The sequence below is a fragment of the Mesoplodon mirus genome (assembly GCF_964341445.2).
Source record: "Mesoplodon mirus genome assembly, chromosome: 9".
In the NCBI taxonomy this organism is placed as follows: Eukaryota; Metazoa; Chordata; class Mammalia; order Artiodactyla; family Ziphiidae; genus Mesoplodon; species Mesoplodon mirus.
Genome location: NC_138985.1, coordinates 95,818,524 through 95,833,273, shown reverse-complemented (window position 1 = coordinate 95,833,273; position 14,750 = coordinate 95,818,524). Strand labels below are relative to the sequence as shown.

Here is a 14,750-nt window from a genome sequence, read left to right as displayed (position 1 = left end):
CATTACTTGTGATTGGTCTGTTCATATTTTCTATTTCTTCCTGGTTCAGTCTTGGAAGGTTATACCTTTCTAAGAATTTGTCCATTTCTTCTAGGTTTCCATTTTATTGGCATAGAGTTGCTTGTAGTAGTCTCTTAAGATGCTTCATATTTCTGTGGTGTCTGTTGTAACTTCTCCTTTTTCATTTCTAATTTTATTGATTTGAGTCCTCGCCCTCTTTTTCTTGATGAGTCTGGCTAATGGTTTATCAGTTTTGTTTATCTTCTCAAAGAACCAGCTTTTAGTTTTATTGACCTTTGCTACTGTTTTCTTTGTTTCTATTTCATTTATTTCTGCTCTGATATTTATGATTTCTTTCTTTCTACTAACTTTGGGGTTTTTTTGTTCTTTTTTCTCTAGGTCCTTTAGGTGTAAGGTTAGATTGTTTATTTGAGATTTTTCTTGCTTCTTGAGGTAGGATTGTATTGGTATAAACTTCCTTCTTAGAACTGCTTTAGCTGAATCCCATAGATTTTGGGTCATTGTGTTTTCATTGTCATTTGTCTCTAGGTATTTTTTGATTTCCCTTTTGATTTCTTCAGTGATCTCTTGGTTATTTAGTAGCATATTGTTTAGCCTCCATGTGTTTGTGTTTTTTACAGTTTTTTTCCTGTAATTGATTTCTAATCTCATAACATTGTGGTCGGAAAAGATGCTTGGTAGGATTTCAGTTTTCTTAAATTTACCAAGGTTTGATTTGTGACCTAAGATGTGATCTGTCCTGGAGAGTGTTCCATGTGCACTTGAGAAGAAAGTGTATTCTTCCACTTTCAGGTGGAATGTCCTATAAATGTCAATTAAATCTGTCTGGTCTATTGTGTCACTTAAAGCTTGTGTTTCCTTATTTATTTTCTCTGGATAATCTGTCCATTGTTGTAAGTGGGGTGTTAAAGTCCCCCAGTATTATTGTGTTACTGTCAATTTCCCCTTTTATGGCTGTTAGCATTTGCCTTATGTATTGAGGTGCTCCTATGTTGGGTACATAAATATTTATAATTGTTATAGTTTCTTCTTGGATTGATCCCTTGATCATTATGTAGTGTCCTTCCTTGTCTCTTGTAACAGTCTTTATTTTAAAGTCTATTTTATCTGATATGAGTATTACTACTCCAGCTTTCTTTTGATTTCCATTTGCATGAAATATCTTTTTTCATCCCCTCACTTTCAGTCTGTATGTGTCCCTAGGTCTGAAGTCAGTCTCTTGTAGACAACATATATACGGGTCTTGTTTTTGTATCCATTCAGCCAGTCATTGTCTTTTGGTTGGAGTATTTAATCCATTCACATTTAGGGTAATTATCTGGAAGTGATTTCTTGAGTGTCTGCCTCATCTCCTACCTAATTCAGAAATCCTTTTACGACATCTCTGACTGGTCATGCCACACACATTTAGAACCCATTCAGAAATCATTTAAACTGAAGATATTTTATTAGACCATTTATAGTTTACCTGAAGTCCTTTAAGTTTCCACTTCTTTATTTTTCATTTATTTTTTTAAATTGAAGTATAGTTGATTTACAATGTTTTATTAATTTATGCTGTACAGCAAAGTGATTCAGTTATACATATATACATACTCTTATATTATTTTCCATTATGGTTTATCACAGCATATTGAATATAGTCCCCTGTGCTGTATAGTAGGACGTTGTTGTGTATCCAGGTTTCCACTTCTTTAAAACTAATATGCAGATGTGGCCTAATAAAATTTGCTTTCGAGGAGGAGGTTTCTACTAGGGCCACAGCAATGACATAGTCAGTTGTAAGCACTGTGACTGTATATGTTATATTCTCATTTCTAAAAAACATTTACACATGGAATCTCAATTCAGTTTATCTTAGATCTTATTCTGTTTTTTGAGAATCTTGAGTGATTTGATGCCTTCCAGAATCACTGACATAAATTCAGTACACACACTAAAATTGTTGGATCTAATTTGGAATCGTAGGTTTGCTTATCACAACATATAATGGATGGAATAGTTGTTTGGTGTATTGAGAGTCAAGAGCAAACTAAATGCCTGTGTCAGCAGTCTGTTTTTGCTGTGATACTCTGTTGTGTGTTTTGGATTATAGCTGACCATAATGTGTTGCAACTATAGCTGGCTAGTATAGCAAGGATGTAATATGCAACAGTTTGAGTGTAGACTTTTAAAATGTGATTTAGTTCTCTCCTGTGCCCTACCTCCAAAAGTCAGTCTCTGACAGCAAGAAAAATGTGACTACTTGTGACCTCTGACCTTTGGCATTTGAATTTCACCTATGTACCTATAAAGGCAAGTGAAAGTTGCCTCCATTTTAATAACCTTTTTCAAGAAGCCAAGAAGAAAGGGAATAGCTACTTGATGTTGAAACTAGCTGTACATCAACCAAGATTACTTGCTTGCTGTTTTTAGGTGGATGTTAGTTGAGATTTTACCCCATTTTTAATTACTTGAACAATTACATTAGGTTTGTGAGACTCAAAGTAATTTGGTTTAATAAGTTAGTCATAAATTTTATCAGCTGTGTGGTTAAGTTAGAGTATAGCACAGTCCATTTATTTTTCCATTTATCACATCAAATAAGGACTTACATCATCCAATAAAGGCTTAAAATTTGTATGAATACTTCTTAGTTTCTCATAGTAAAGGTGAAATTCATAGGTGTGGTGTCTTCTGTTTAAATCCACTATATATAATAATTCATTTTAATTTTATTATTTGATATTATTTGCGTTTGGAGGAAAAAGCTGAAAAAGGAAGGAGGAAAGAATCCAATATAGAAAAACAGTGTTTGGGGGGCCTAGTGTCACATTGAAAATACATAATGTAAGAAATCATCTACCTAGTGTGGAATCTTTCACATGGTAAACTCTCACACATATTCGTTCAATTGAATGATTGAATGAATCCTTCTACTGGAAGATCTTGACATTCTCCTGGGAAGGGCAGTCTACTCTGTACACATATGCATATACATTTCACATTATGTTAAAAAGAAAACAACTATGCTTTTAAAAATAAGACATTAACCAAGGACTGTAGAAACTAGAGACTTGTTATAAATCTTTGTTTCAAATTAGTGTAGTGTTAAACGTTGTTTTCTAGTCATCGACACATATTACACAGTTGTTATGAAATTACATACGTTCAACCTGCAAGTCATCTCTAGGTATATAGTAATTAAAAAAAATACCAACTTTCAGGGAACAAGTTCTGTTGATCCACTAATATTTATCAGTGGCTTTTATCATAAAAATGTAGTTTTTAAGTGACCTTGAAAGATCAGTTAGCGGTCAGTATTTTCTCATGGTCCTCACAACTGTCACAGGCAATGAATCTCACTTCTAATTTACAAATATTTGCAAAGAAGGTGATTACAGAAGTTTCTACCCTGCTGTGTTGTGAGCAGATTCCCCAGTGTCTGGCTCCAGTAGGGGTAGTGGATGGTTGATTGGCATTATCTGGAAAATATTTCTTTATGTGCTCTGACATTTAAGAGATCCTTCTGTAGTATGAAAATCCCAATATATTAATTATTTTATTAACCTCATTAAAGCTGTTTTTTTTTTTTTCAAATGCATGTTGTGTTGCTGTGGTTTCATTCCTTTAACTTTTCTATTCCATTCTGCTTAAAAATAAAGCCCTAACTCATTCGGAATGTAATAGATCACATCCTAACCACCTAGTACTTTTCACTGGGAGATGACTGGAAGTGCTATGTATATACTAAGTATTGGAATCTTTCGCTATCTGCTACTTTCATCTTTTTTCTTCAAGTGGCACTTTTCTGTTTTTAATAGAGACAAGTGCTTTCTGTAACCAACAATTACAGAAGGTTGGATTATCCAGTCTGTGTTTTATTCACATCTCTTTACTTCTTCCAAATCCAGTTTTCTTTCCTATTGATGTTATGCTGTTGTAGACTCCTACCCTGAATTCTGTTTGAGAAGCTATTTTTACATGTAGGAATATTAAACCTGGAAAACCAGAATCAATCAAGCATGCTGTAGAAATCTGTAACTTTTTTTATTGGTTGTAATAGCAGCTGTGATGTTCAACCACTTCTTGTTCAGATGTTTCTTTTGACAGTAATTACAGTGTTTTCTCTCATGAAGCAAGTGTTTGAAGTAATTTGTGCCAAAGTTGGTTTCTGCATTTGGAAGTTTCTAGGAATTGGTTTCTGAGTGTCCTATAGTTGTTGGAGTTCTTGTTGAGGTTTCTCCATTACCCACAACAATCTCAGGGGGAGCGGACATTGTAATATACTCTGTAAATCATTTATTATTCTTCACATAAACTGTTAATGTTTCTTGTCAGTGTTATCACTGTTTTATAAAAACAGATGACTCAAGTAGACATATGTAAATTTTTCAGTCGGCAGTGGAAGCAGGACTTGAATTGGGCTGCCTGCCCCAGAGCCCTGTACTCTGTTGCTGAGGTGATAGAATCATATTGTGTCCCATCACCCTGTAAACATTTATTCAGAGGAAACCCGACAGAACTCTGATACAAAACTGCTTCAAGTGCCATCTGGTTATAGCTAGGACTAGGAATTTAGAGCTCTGTCAGCCATTTCCCCCACCTTTTCCCTTCCTAGAAACCTGGGAAGCATAGGGCTTAGTTTGAGAAACTTCGGTCAGAATAATTTTCTCTCACATTGGGACACTTCATTTGTGAGGAGTAAACTTTTCTTTTCCAAACAGCATTTGCTGGAGAGACTCAGTTCAGTTTCCGTTTTAGAAGGTGAGTGGGCAGTGGCCTCATGTCCATTTCCTTGCGTCCAGAAGTCTGTACTTATGGACAGTGGTCTATGTAGGCTGGGCCTTACCCTGCTGAGCCCTCGGTCCTGGGCTTTCTGGGAGCCATCTGCTGATCCTGCTGGTGATGAATGCCTTGTTAGGAGGAGGGTAGCAGGATGAGACCCTCCTTTGGCAGTTCCCTTTGCAACTGGGGAGAAATACACAGGGTTCTCCTCTTCCTCTCCTGACCTCAACAGGTTTGCCAGTAGAGCCTCTAGCTGTAAAGGAGTGCGGGCAACATAGTTATAATTCAGATGTAAATTTTATCTCAGCCTTATAATATTTCTAAACATTGGCACATTTTCATGTTTAAGTAAACCTCCCACTCCCTTTCCTGGTTGCAGAAAACCCTTAAAAACGAGTAGCTCATCTTAAGTTTCTGATAAATATTTTTTTGAGAGAACCCATATTCTTTTTCATCCCATTCTTTTTTTTTTTTTTCGGGTATAAAAATTTATTACACATCCAGAATATTACCACTAACAAACGCAGACAGGCTAGGACACAGTGGTACTGGAGGGAGGATGGCTAGCTCTTTGGAAAGTGAATAGGTTTGGGTGGCTTGGAGCCTCATGCCACACGGATTGGCCATTCAGACGGGAAAGCACATGCCAAACACCACGGGACGTCAGGGCATCGAGTGACTGCTCTGTGTGTCCAGTGCCTTCCCATCTGATCTGGGGCTTCGAAGGATGCCACACCCAGAAGCAAGCAGCTGAAGGAAAGGGGCTTCCTAAGGTGGCCCAGGCTTGTCTCTGAAGTCATGGCAACACCATTTTAAGCAATATGTTTAATTGGATGATTTCCACAAACTATACACGAAGTTTCTAACCATGACAATTCAGTGAAGTACAAAACATTAAGTTACAGGCTGTGGGAAGAGAAGGCGGCACCAGTGGTGGCACCTTCCAGATCCCGGTTGGTCTGCGGGTTGGGGAAGGTTTCTGTTTAAACCGAGCCCCTCATTTCAATGTACAGAAGAATTACTCTGATTGATATTAAATTGTATTGAAAACAAAATGGACTCAAAAGCAAATACTACCCTGTGTTGGGGTGAAAATGGGAGGAAAGAATGAGTCCTTCAAAGCAGGAGGGGAGACAGGTGAGGGAAGGTTCTGTGGCTGTGACCCCAGGGTGTCACTCACGCTGCTCCATGTTTACTTTTGGTGGTCTCAGGAAGGTCCTGTTCTTCTTCTCTTTCTTTCCTTTTGTATTTGCTTGGAAGTTTCGCCAGCTGTCCACACGACCATCTCGACTTTCCTCAAAATTTTTCTGCCACTCCCTTTCTCGTTTGGCTTTTTCTTGAGCTTCAATCTCTTCTTCCCTTTGTCGCTTCCTTTCATGCATCTCTTTGGCTTCTCTCTCTTTCCTTTTAATTTCCAGCTCAGCAAAGAGTTTCATGGTCTGTTTGTATACTGCTTGTTTGAACAGCTCAGGATCATCCTCCTCCACATTTGTAGGCTTTCCTTCCTTCTTTAATTGCTTTTTTCGCTCTTTCACGGTGTGTTCCACGTATTCTTTTCCTGCCTGAATTACATCCAGGGCCCTCTTCTTTTGTTCCTGATCCAGTAGCAACTTGTAAGCTTTGTCCACAGTTTCAAAAGCCTTTTGTGCTCTGTCAGCATCATCTTGATTTTTGTCAGGATGCACCAATATGGATAACTGCCGAAACCTCTTTTTTATTTCTTCATCTGTCACTTCAGGATCTATCTGAAGAACCTCAAATGGGTTCAAATTGAAGTAGGAGGAACCAGGACGAGTCAATCTTTCGATCTGATTTTTGGACGTTAGAACTGAATCTCTCTTCTCTATTTGTTTCACCTCACTGTAGAAGGTCATAAATGCCTCCTCCGTGCTGCCGCCGCCACCCGAAGCCCTGCTCTCTCCTGGAGCCGCCATTTCCCCGGCCTAGCCGCCATGTGACTCTTCTGCGCAAGCGCTACCTTACGTCTTCGTACAGGTCCGCCTCTCCCCCTTGTGACTCTTCTGCATCCCATTCTTATCCAGAGCAGCTGTCATTTGTCTTTGATGAAAACTTTCTTCACAGTTCATAGATGGCATACACGTAGAATACACACACTGGGGTCACATTATGTTATGAAAACCATTTCGGAGTACAGGACCCATGTGCCCAACTGAAATGAAAACATTAAAAAAAAATAGGTGTTGGATTCTTGTATTTTCTGAGCACTTTATATATTTTAACTCACTTCATCCTCACAACACCTCTATTGTCCGCACTTTATAAGTGAGGAAAGTGAGAGGTAAAGAAGAAACTTACCCAAGGTCATATCTGGTAAGTGGAGAGCCTGGGGTTTGAACTGAAGTCTCTGTCAAGTTCATGCACTTCACCATCCTGCAGTATTACCTTTCTCTGTGTATAGGGAATACTGTCTTTAAAGTTTTTCATTTACAATTGTGAGAAGAGGTAACAAACATTTGCTTGGGCTTTCACCTCTAAACCATTAGCAAATAAAGGATCTCTTAGAAATGATCTCGATTGTGTGCTCCTGGTTATTAGATCTGTGCAGCTGCTCTGGATGATATTTTTAAAACTTCCTTTATCTTAGTACCAAAATCTTTTGAGAATGTGTGTTTAAAGTTAATATTCTTTATTCACGTTGGCTATAACTTACTATTAAATGTCGTTGGTGTCCACGTTTTCAGTGATGGTGGCAGTTTGAATTTCTTGTTAGCTTAAGATTGGGACATTTTTCTTAATAGCACAGCAGGGCGGGCTGTGTGGAAGCAGATGGGGCCCTGCCTCGTGAGCTTTAGAGGCGAGTGCTGCTTCCAGTCAGTGAGGCGCACACGTGCCCAGCAGTGTTCTGCAGAGTTCTCGGAGCAATCGGGCCCTTCCCCTCTGTGGGAAGCAATAAAGAGGCACAGCACTTACTTTAATAAGATGATCGTGAAGTGGAAATCATTTTGGATTTTCTCCTTCTGTATTCATCCTTAGCCTTTTTTTTTTTTTTTTTTTTTTTTTTTTGCGGTATGTGGGCCTCTCACTGTTGTGGCCTCTCCCGCTGCGGAGCACAGGCTCCAGAGGCGCAGGCTCAGAGGCCATGGCTCAGCGACCATGGCTTACCGGCCCAGCCGCTCCGCGGCACGCGGGATCCTCCCGGACCGGGGCACGAACCCACGTCCCCTGCATCGGCAGGCGGACTCTCAACCACTGCGCCACCAGGGAAGCCCTAACCTTTTTTTTTAAAAGAAACTTGGACTCATTTTCTTATTTTGTATTGGTTGTGTTGCTTCACTTGTTGGGTTTTGGTTTGTAGTATTTGTTACTAGTTATTTGCCTTTTATGTGATAGAGTATTTTGATGTTGTCACATTTAGTCCACAAACTGACATGTTTTTAAATCAATGAAAAAATCTAGCTGCTGGGACAGTGTGATTTTGGAACTCAAATATGGAATTCCTCCACTGAGTAATGTGCAGCTAGCACAGGGGCAGTTTATTAGTTATATACTATTTACAGTTGTTTCCTTACACATACACTATGTAGCTCCTCCAGGCTTAAACCAGTTCATTTGGAAATTTTTCAAGTTATTCCATTAAAATGATTTTAGTGTGATTTTTGGCATCAAGTATAAAGTATAAAAAAGAGGTTAATCCTGTAAATGTTTCAGTTAATGATTTAAGTTTGAGTTCCTTCACAACTTCTTAGAATAGATCTCTTAAATTCTTCATTTCCTGGTGCCATTTTGTGAATGATTATTAGAGTAAAACAAAAATCCCTTAAAAAAAATCCATAGATTACAGTTTTGCTTTCCTGATAGGTTGATGGATTAAAACCAAACCAAATCAAAACAAAACCAAAAAAGTCACTTGAAACCACTAATTTAATATGGGAAATGTCTATTAATTTAAAAACCATTACCCAACAGTTTCTGCAATTTTCATTATTGCTACAGAATGTGGTAGGTTTGATCTAGAAAGGTCATTCCTCAAACTACTGAAAACATGGATAATGTTGATTTATTTTAAAAAATTACAAAAGAAATACATTTCAAAGAAATTCAGATAAACAAGCATAAAAAGTCATCTTACCCCTTCTCCTCCATTACCCTGATCTTCCCCCTTAAAATCATTCACATATTTTACCCTAAGGGAAATGTATTCTTAACAGCGTTTTGTATAGTTTATTTCTTAAACAAAATGAGATTGAAGTAATAATGTTGTATAACTTGTTTTTTTTCCCCCACCCAATCATATAGTGTGGTCCTCTCCCTATGTGCAGAATAAGCAGATCTTGAGTAGACTTAAAATCTGATGATATACACTATTTAAGAAGACTTTACCTAAGAAGTAATACTAATAGCAATAACATTTAATAATAAGCAATAATAAGTAGTAGTAATAGCTAACAGTTTTTGAACACTTTCTTTGTCCCAGGCACTGGTCCAAGCACTTTGCACGTAATGATCATTTAATCCTCACAGCAACCCTGTGAGGCAGGTTCTGATCTGCTGGTACCCTCGCTTCATAGACGCGGTGGCTGAAACACAGGTTCATACTTGCTTCTAGTCACATACCCAGAAAATAGAGGAGTTGGGATTTGAACCCAGGCAGTCTGGAACCTGAAGCCACACTCATCATCACTCTGCTAGACTGTATCTCAGAGGCTAAATTGTTTTCTGGTCCTACAGGGAGGCCACCTATATTATATGTTAGTATGAATGCTGTATCTAAGGCTCTTTTGATGTGTTTTACTGAAGATTTATGTTTTTCAGGTTTTAGTACAATTTTGCCTTGATTGTGGAGCTCACTAAATAAGGAATTTAGTTTTGAAAAGAATTCACAATGAAGGGATTTTTGGGGTATTTTTGTTTTTTTAATTCACATGACTATATTTTGAAATAAAACTGTCAAAATACTGTCAAATAGTGGGTGAAAGTTAATATTTCTGTGGATTTTGCTCTAAAATGTTGGAAATTGTATATTTCTTTATGAATATACCTGTCAGCTGTACAATTCAGTTTTTATAGACTTAAAGAAAAGGAGCCCAAACTATCGTCCAAGTGAGTTTCTGTAACTTAACTTGTTTGTACAGCCCCAGGTAGATTTGACTTAGAAAGCACTTTCCTCAAACTATTGAAAACTTAGTCTAACAAATTGAGAGTAACATCAGAACTTTGATTATTGATTATTCTTGCTTCCTCCTTCTTGCCTTTATGTTTCTGCTTTTAAAATATATTTCAAATTCATGACTGTCACGCATTTCTTTCCTTACTTAGTCTAAGCCAACTGGTTCTCAACTGAGGGGGATTTTGCCCCCTCACCCCAACGCTGCCTCCACGGGTCATTTGGCCACATCTGGAGACCTTTAAGGTTGTCACCACTTGGAGGATGCTTCTGGCATCTGTCTCGTGGGTAGAGGCCAGGGATGCTATTAAACATCCTCCAACACAGGGCAGCCCCCCACAGCAAAGAATTGTTTGGTCCAAATGTCAGTAGTGCCATGAATGAGAAACCCTGGTCTAAGTCATTATCATTTCTCACTTGAGCTACTGTAAAGTCTCCTTGCAGGGAGCCAGTCCTGTCCCCCAGATCCTGCTCTCCACAAAGCAGTGTTAGTGTGCTTTAAAAAATGCATTTGGAATCATGGCAGTTTATTTGCTTAAAATCCTTTAATGGCATTTCATTAGATCTAGCATAAAATCCAGATCTTTCCCTTGATCTTCTGGTCCTCTGCTGCCCTTTATGTTTGTACACTTGGGCCTCATCTCTTACCACCCTCCCATTTTACATTTCAGCTGTAACAGCTGCCAAACCTGTTTGTGCCTTCATAGTTCTTTGCCTAGAATACTTGTATTTCATATTTTGCATGGCTGACTCCCTCTTACTATTTAGGGTTCTTCTCAAATAACCCCGCAGAGAGGCTTTCCCTGATTGCTTTGTTTAGTCATTCTCTTTCCTGTCCTCTCACTGTACCTGTCCTTTCTCTGCCTTGTTTCTTTAGCACTTTATCTGTTTATTGACTGTCTCCTCCAACTGCAATATAAAGGTCTCTGAGGGCAAAACTCGTTGTCATATAGTAAGTGCCAACAAGAATGCATCACTAAATTACAACAGTACTTTATGGTTGTGGTAAATAGATTAAAATGGGATAGACTTTGTCCAAAAAGGAAAAAGAGGCAGGAGCATCATATGACTACAGCAGCTACCATTGAATGATTGCCTACTGTTTACCAGGTGCTGTGCTGGTACGTTTGTATACACTAGCTCCGAACTTGCCAAGAGCCTTCTGACGAGGCCTGCCTTAGCCTAGGTGGTAGCCTGCAGGATGATGCCCCTCACATTACATTCCCCCAGACCCAAAATACCCGCCCCCCACACACCCTCGCAACTGAGGAGAAATGGCTGTGGTAGCTCTGCTCTTTGTGGGTTTATTTTACAATCAGAATGCCATTGGGAGAGGCTAAATCCCTGGCCCAAGGCTGTGCTACTGACCAAAGCCAGCCTCAGGATTTAAGCCCAGTTCTCTTTTACTCCAAGCCCACGCATCTTTCCCAACACTTCAAGCTTTCTTGGTTCTTAGGGAGCAGCTGCAGTTCACATCTTCCCTTCTAGCAGGCTTAGTTGGCATCCATTTTTGATAGGGGGACTGCATTTTTAACTCCAGAGGCAACAATTTCTCTGGTTTCTGGTGACTTAGGCAGATAATCTATTTTTCTGTCTTGTCCTGAGACGGTTGCTTAGTGTGGTCTGAAAGTAAAAAACTGACATTATGAGAATATAATCTGGGCTTTGGACTGTTTTTATTGGCAACCAAAAACATAGAATTTGTAACTAGGAACATGTAAAATATATACTGTGCCATGCATTCATATTTATTTATTTATTTATCTACCCATCTCTCTATTTATTTATATTTATTTATTTATTTAAAAAATATTTATTTATTTTGGCTGCATCACGTCTTAGTTGCGGCATGCAGGATCTTTGTTGAGGCATGCAGGATCTAGTTACCTGACCAGGGATTGAACCCTGGCCCCCTGCATTGGGAACACGGAGTCTTACTCACTGGACCACCAGGGAAGTTCCTGCATTCTTTCTTTCTTTCTTACTTAGTTAGTTAGTTAGTTAGTTAGTTAGTTATTTTTGGCTGCGTTGGGTCTTTGTTGCTGTGCACGGGCTTTCTCCAGCTGTGGCGAGCGGGGGCTACTCTTCGTTGCGGTGCGCGGGCTTCTCACTGCGGTGGCTTCTCTTGTTGCGCAACACAGGCTCTGGGCTCATGGCCTTCCGTAGTTGTGGTGCACGGGCTTAGTTGCTCCGTGGGATTTTCCCGGACCAGGGCTCGAACCCGAGTCCCCTGCATTGGCAGGCGGATTCTTAACCACTACGCTACCAGGGAGGCCCGTGCGTTCATATTTATATGAGACTGGATCAGAATGTGATTTATCTGTCTTTGAGTCTTGAAAGTTGGGACAGAAGTCAGGAAGCCTGTACCTCTGATTAGTTCCCATGAGTCCTGTCGATGGCATCCACTTTTCCTTTGAACATTTGATCCTTTAAGTTCAAGAGGAACCAGGAGTCACATGGATTTGTATATTGAAAATCTGCATCCGTTACCTGGTGTGGTGAGAATTTTTGGTTGAAACCTGAACTTACTCTGCTTTCTTTGGCCTTCCTGCCTCCCAGGAATCAGTGCTTGCCCAAGGTACCAGGGGAGGCAAAAGCCCAGGGCGGCCTGTGATGGCAGATTGTTCTGAGTTTCAGTGTTCCTGTACAGTTTGTGAGTTGAACATTGCCTTGTGCTTCATCCTCTCTTGTATCTATCCTCCCACTACCTTTAAATGTTCTTTGAGGTTTTTTTTTTTTTTTTTTTTTTTCCCGTTTTCTAGCAGCTTTTCATAGGAATGACACACACTCAGCAAACTCAGCCTTAGACAGCCGTTTGCAGACAAGAACAACACATTCACCAGTCAGGGAACAAAGTGAGAGAAAAATGAAGAACAATATTAGAAAAGAACCCTTTGGGAAGCTGCACAAAATGTTATATTAAAATCGATCCCAGGGCTTGACCTTTTGTGGTAGTGTATATTTTTAAAGCCTTCTATTGATTCTCTTTTAATAACATGTTTATTCTAGTTTACTGACAGAATCCTAGGGGGAGTACAAAAAGCAAAGAACAGATTCTTTATTATGATGGTCATTTAAATTTGTCTTCAGCATTTTTTATGTCTGACTAGTGTTATCTTTATGTATTTAACGTACATCATTCTTTCTCAGTATGTTACTGAGAGATGTTATAAAGGTGGGAAAGTGATTTTTAAATCTCCTTTCATTGAAAATATGCTTAGCCTTGCTGTTACATATGTGTGTGCCCCTCCACCCCTCGAATTAGAATTTCTTGCTTTTCTGCACATGTGTAGAAGACAGAAGAGTCTTCATTTTGATTTTTTTTTTTTTTCTCCTAATCCTGCAAACCATCAGTAGTCTAAACTGCCGCGTCTGGGAACGTTTGGTGACAGTTCTGTGCCTGAAGACAGTTGTCTTTTACTGTATAACTAATGCAAAATGTCGAAGAAAAGGTAATCTCCGTACCTGACCCTTCTGACCACCCAATCGGGTCATTTCAAAGACAGAAATATTCATTGCTTTTCACAGTGAGGGGCCATTTGCACTTGCCTTAGGAAGGCAGTCCTCTTAAGAGTTTTGTCCAGTCATGAATTGATGGCGCTGTGTGCTCAGCTCCTCCAGTTTTCTTCCATTAGGAAAAAAACAGGATTAATTTTCTTACCTCATTCAGATGATTTTTCCCAACATACAGATATTAAGAGGTATCCAGAACAGCAGGAAGGATTTGAAAGATACACCTGGAAAGGTTATCCTGTAAATGGCAAATTAAGTGAGATTCTGCCTGTAGAACATCAAGTTAATAGGCTTGGGGAGAAATAGGATGCTTGGATCTAATTCACGGCTTTAATATAATAGTCCTGTTGTTTATGGGACATCTGATATCACATGTTGAGAAGCCAGACAGCAATTCCAGGAAGGCTGTAATGAATTAGAGGACATTTTGAAAGGGCAAATAAATTAATCAAGAAACTAAAAGAATCAGAACATTGGGAGATATGTATTGTAGCATTGCAGAGAGAGGGCTCAACAGAGGTACAGCTCGGGGTCCCTAAGGAGGTCCAGAGAGTTACAAATTTCCCCTATCTTTGAGCCTTTAAATGCTGCAGGGGTCTGGAGTTAGCAGCTGTGGGACAGCCACCTTCTTATGGCTCTCAGGCACTCTATAAGGGGAATTGTTTCTGAGCATTGACGCTGCCCTGACTACTTCTAGAATGTTTCTGCTTTTTTCTCTTACCTTGTCCCATAGTTGATTTTTTATGGCAGCCTGGCCTGCTTTTCTGTGTTCTAACATAAGCTCACCCATAGTATTTTCTTAGTAACTAAGAATATCTATGGATAAAAGCAAAAATCATAAGGCACATGATAGTATTGTAACAAGAAGTGCTTCTTCTAATTACAAAGACAACATACACTGTATAGAAAATTAGAGATATGCAGCTAAACAAAATAAAGAAGATGAAAATGGCCATAATCCTACTAATTCACACAGAATTGTTTTAAATATTTTGGTACACAGGCATACATATGAAGGGGGAAAATAACAGAAGTGGTGTCATATTGTCCCTATTTTTCTGAACTGCTTTATTTTTATCATTAAGCTATATCATGGACATGTTTTGTCAATAGGTAATTTCATGGTAGTTCACTTTTATATAAGACCTTGAGGCTTCCAAATAAATGGTTCAAAATATGTCACTATTATGAACACGCTGCTTTGAATATCCTTGTTATTAAATTTACACATATCCAGTATTATTTCCTTAGGGTAAATTTTTATAAGTGAAATTACTAGGTCAAAGGTTATACAGAATATTATTGTTGCCAAATTACCTTCAAG

General features: G+C 38.9%; 2 protein-coding genes across 2 annotated transcripts in view; one reads left to right on the top strand and one right to left on the bottom strand.

Annotated features, from left to right (window-relative positions):
* CHCHD3 (coiled-coil-helix-coiled-coil-helix domain containing 3) overlaps positions 1–14,750 on the top strand; it is a 292,068-nt gene that overhangs the window by 65,190 nt on the left and 212,128 nt on the right. The gene's annotated exons all lie outside the window — the stretch shown is intronic.
* LOC309810726 (dnaJ homolog subfamily C member 8-like) lies at positions 5,719–6,765 on the bottom strand. The gene has a single exon (XM_082632959.1). The coding sequence runs from the start codon at positions 6,720–6,722 to the stop codon at positions 5,961–5,963; it is 762 nt and encodes a 253-aa protein (XP_082489085.1). The 5' UTR covers positions 6,723–6,765; the 3' UTR covers positions 5,719–5,960.

Bases quoted from the DNA above. Each gene is read 5' to 3' on its own strand.
- LOC309810726 (XM_082632959.1), bottom strand. From the start codon at position 6,722: ATGGCGGCTCCAGGAGAGAGCAGGGCTTCGGGTGGCGGCGGCAGCACG.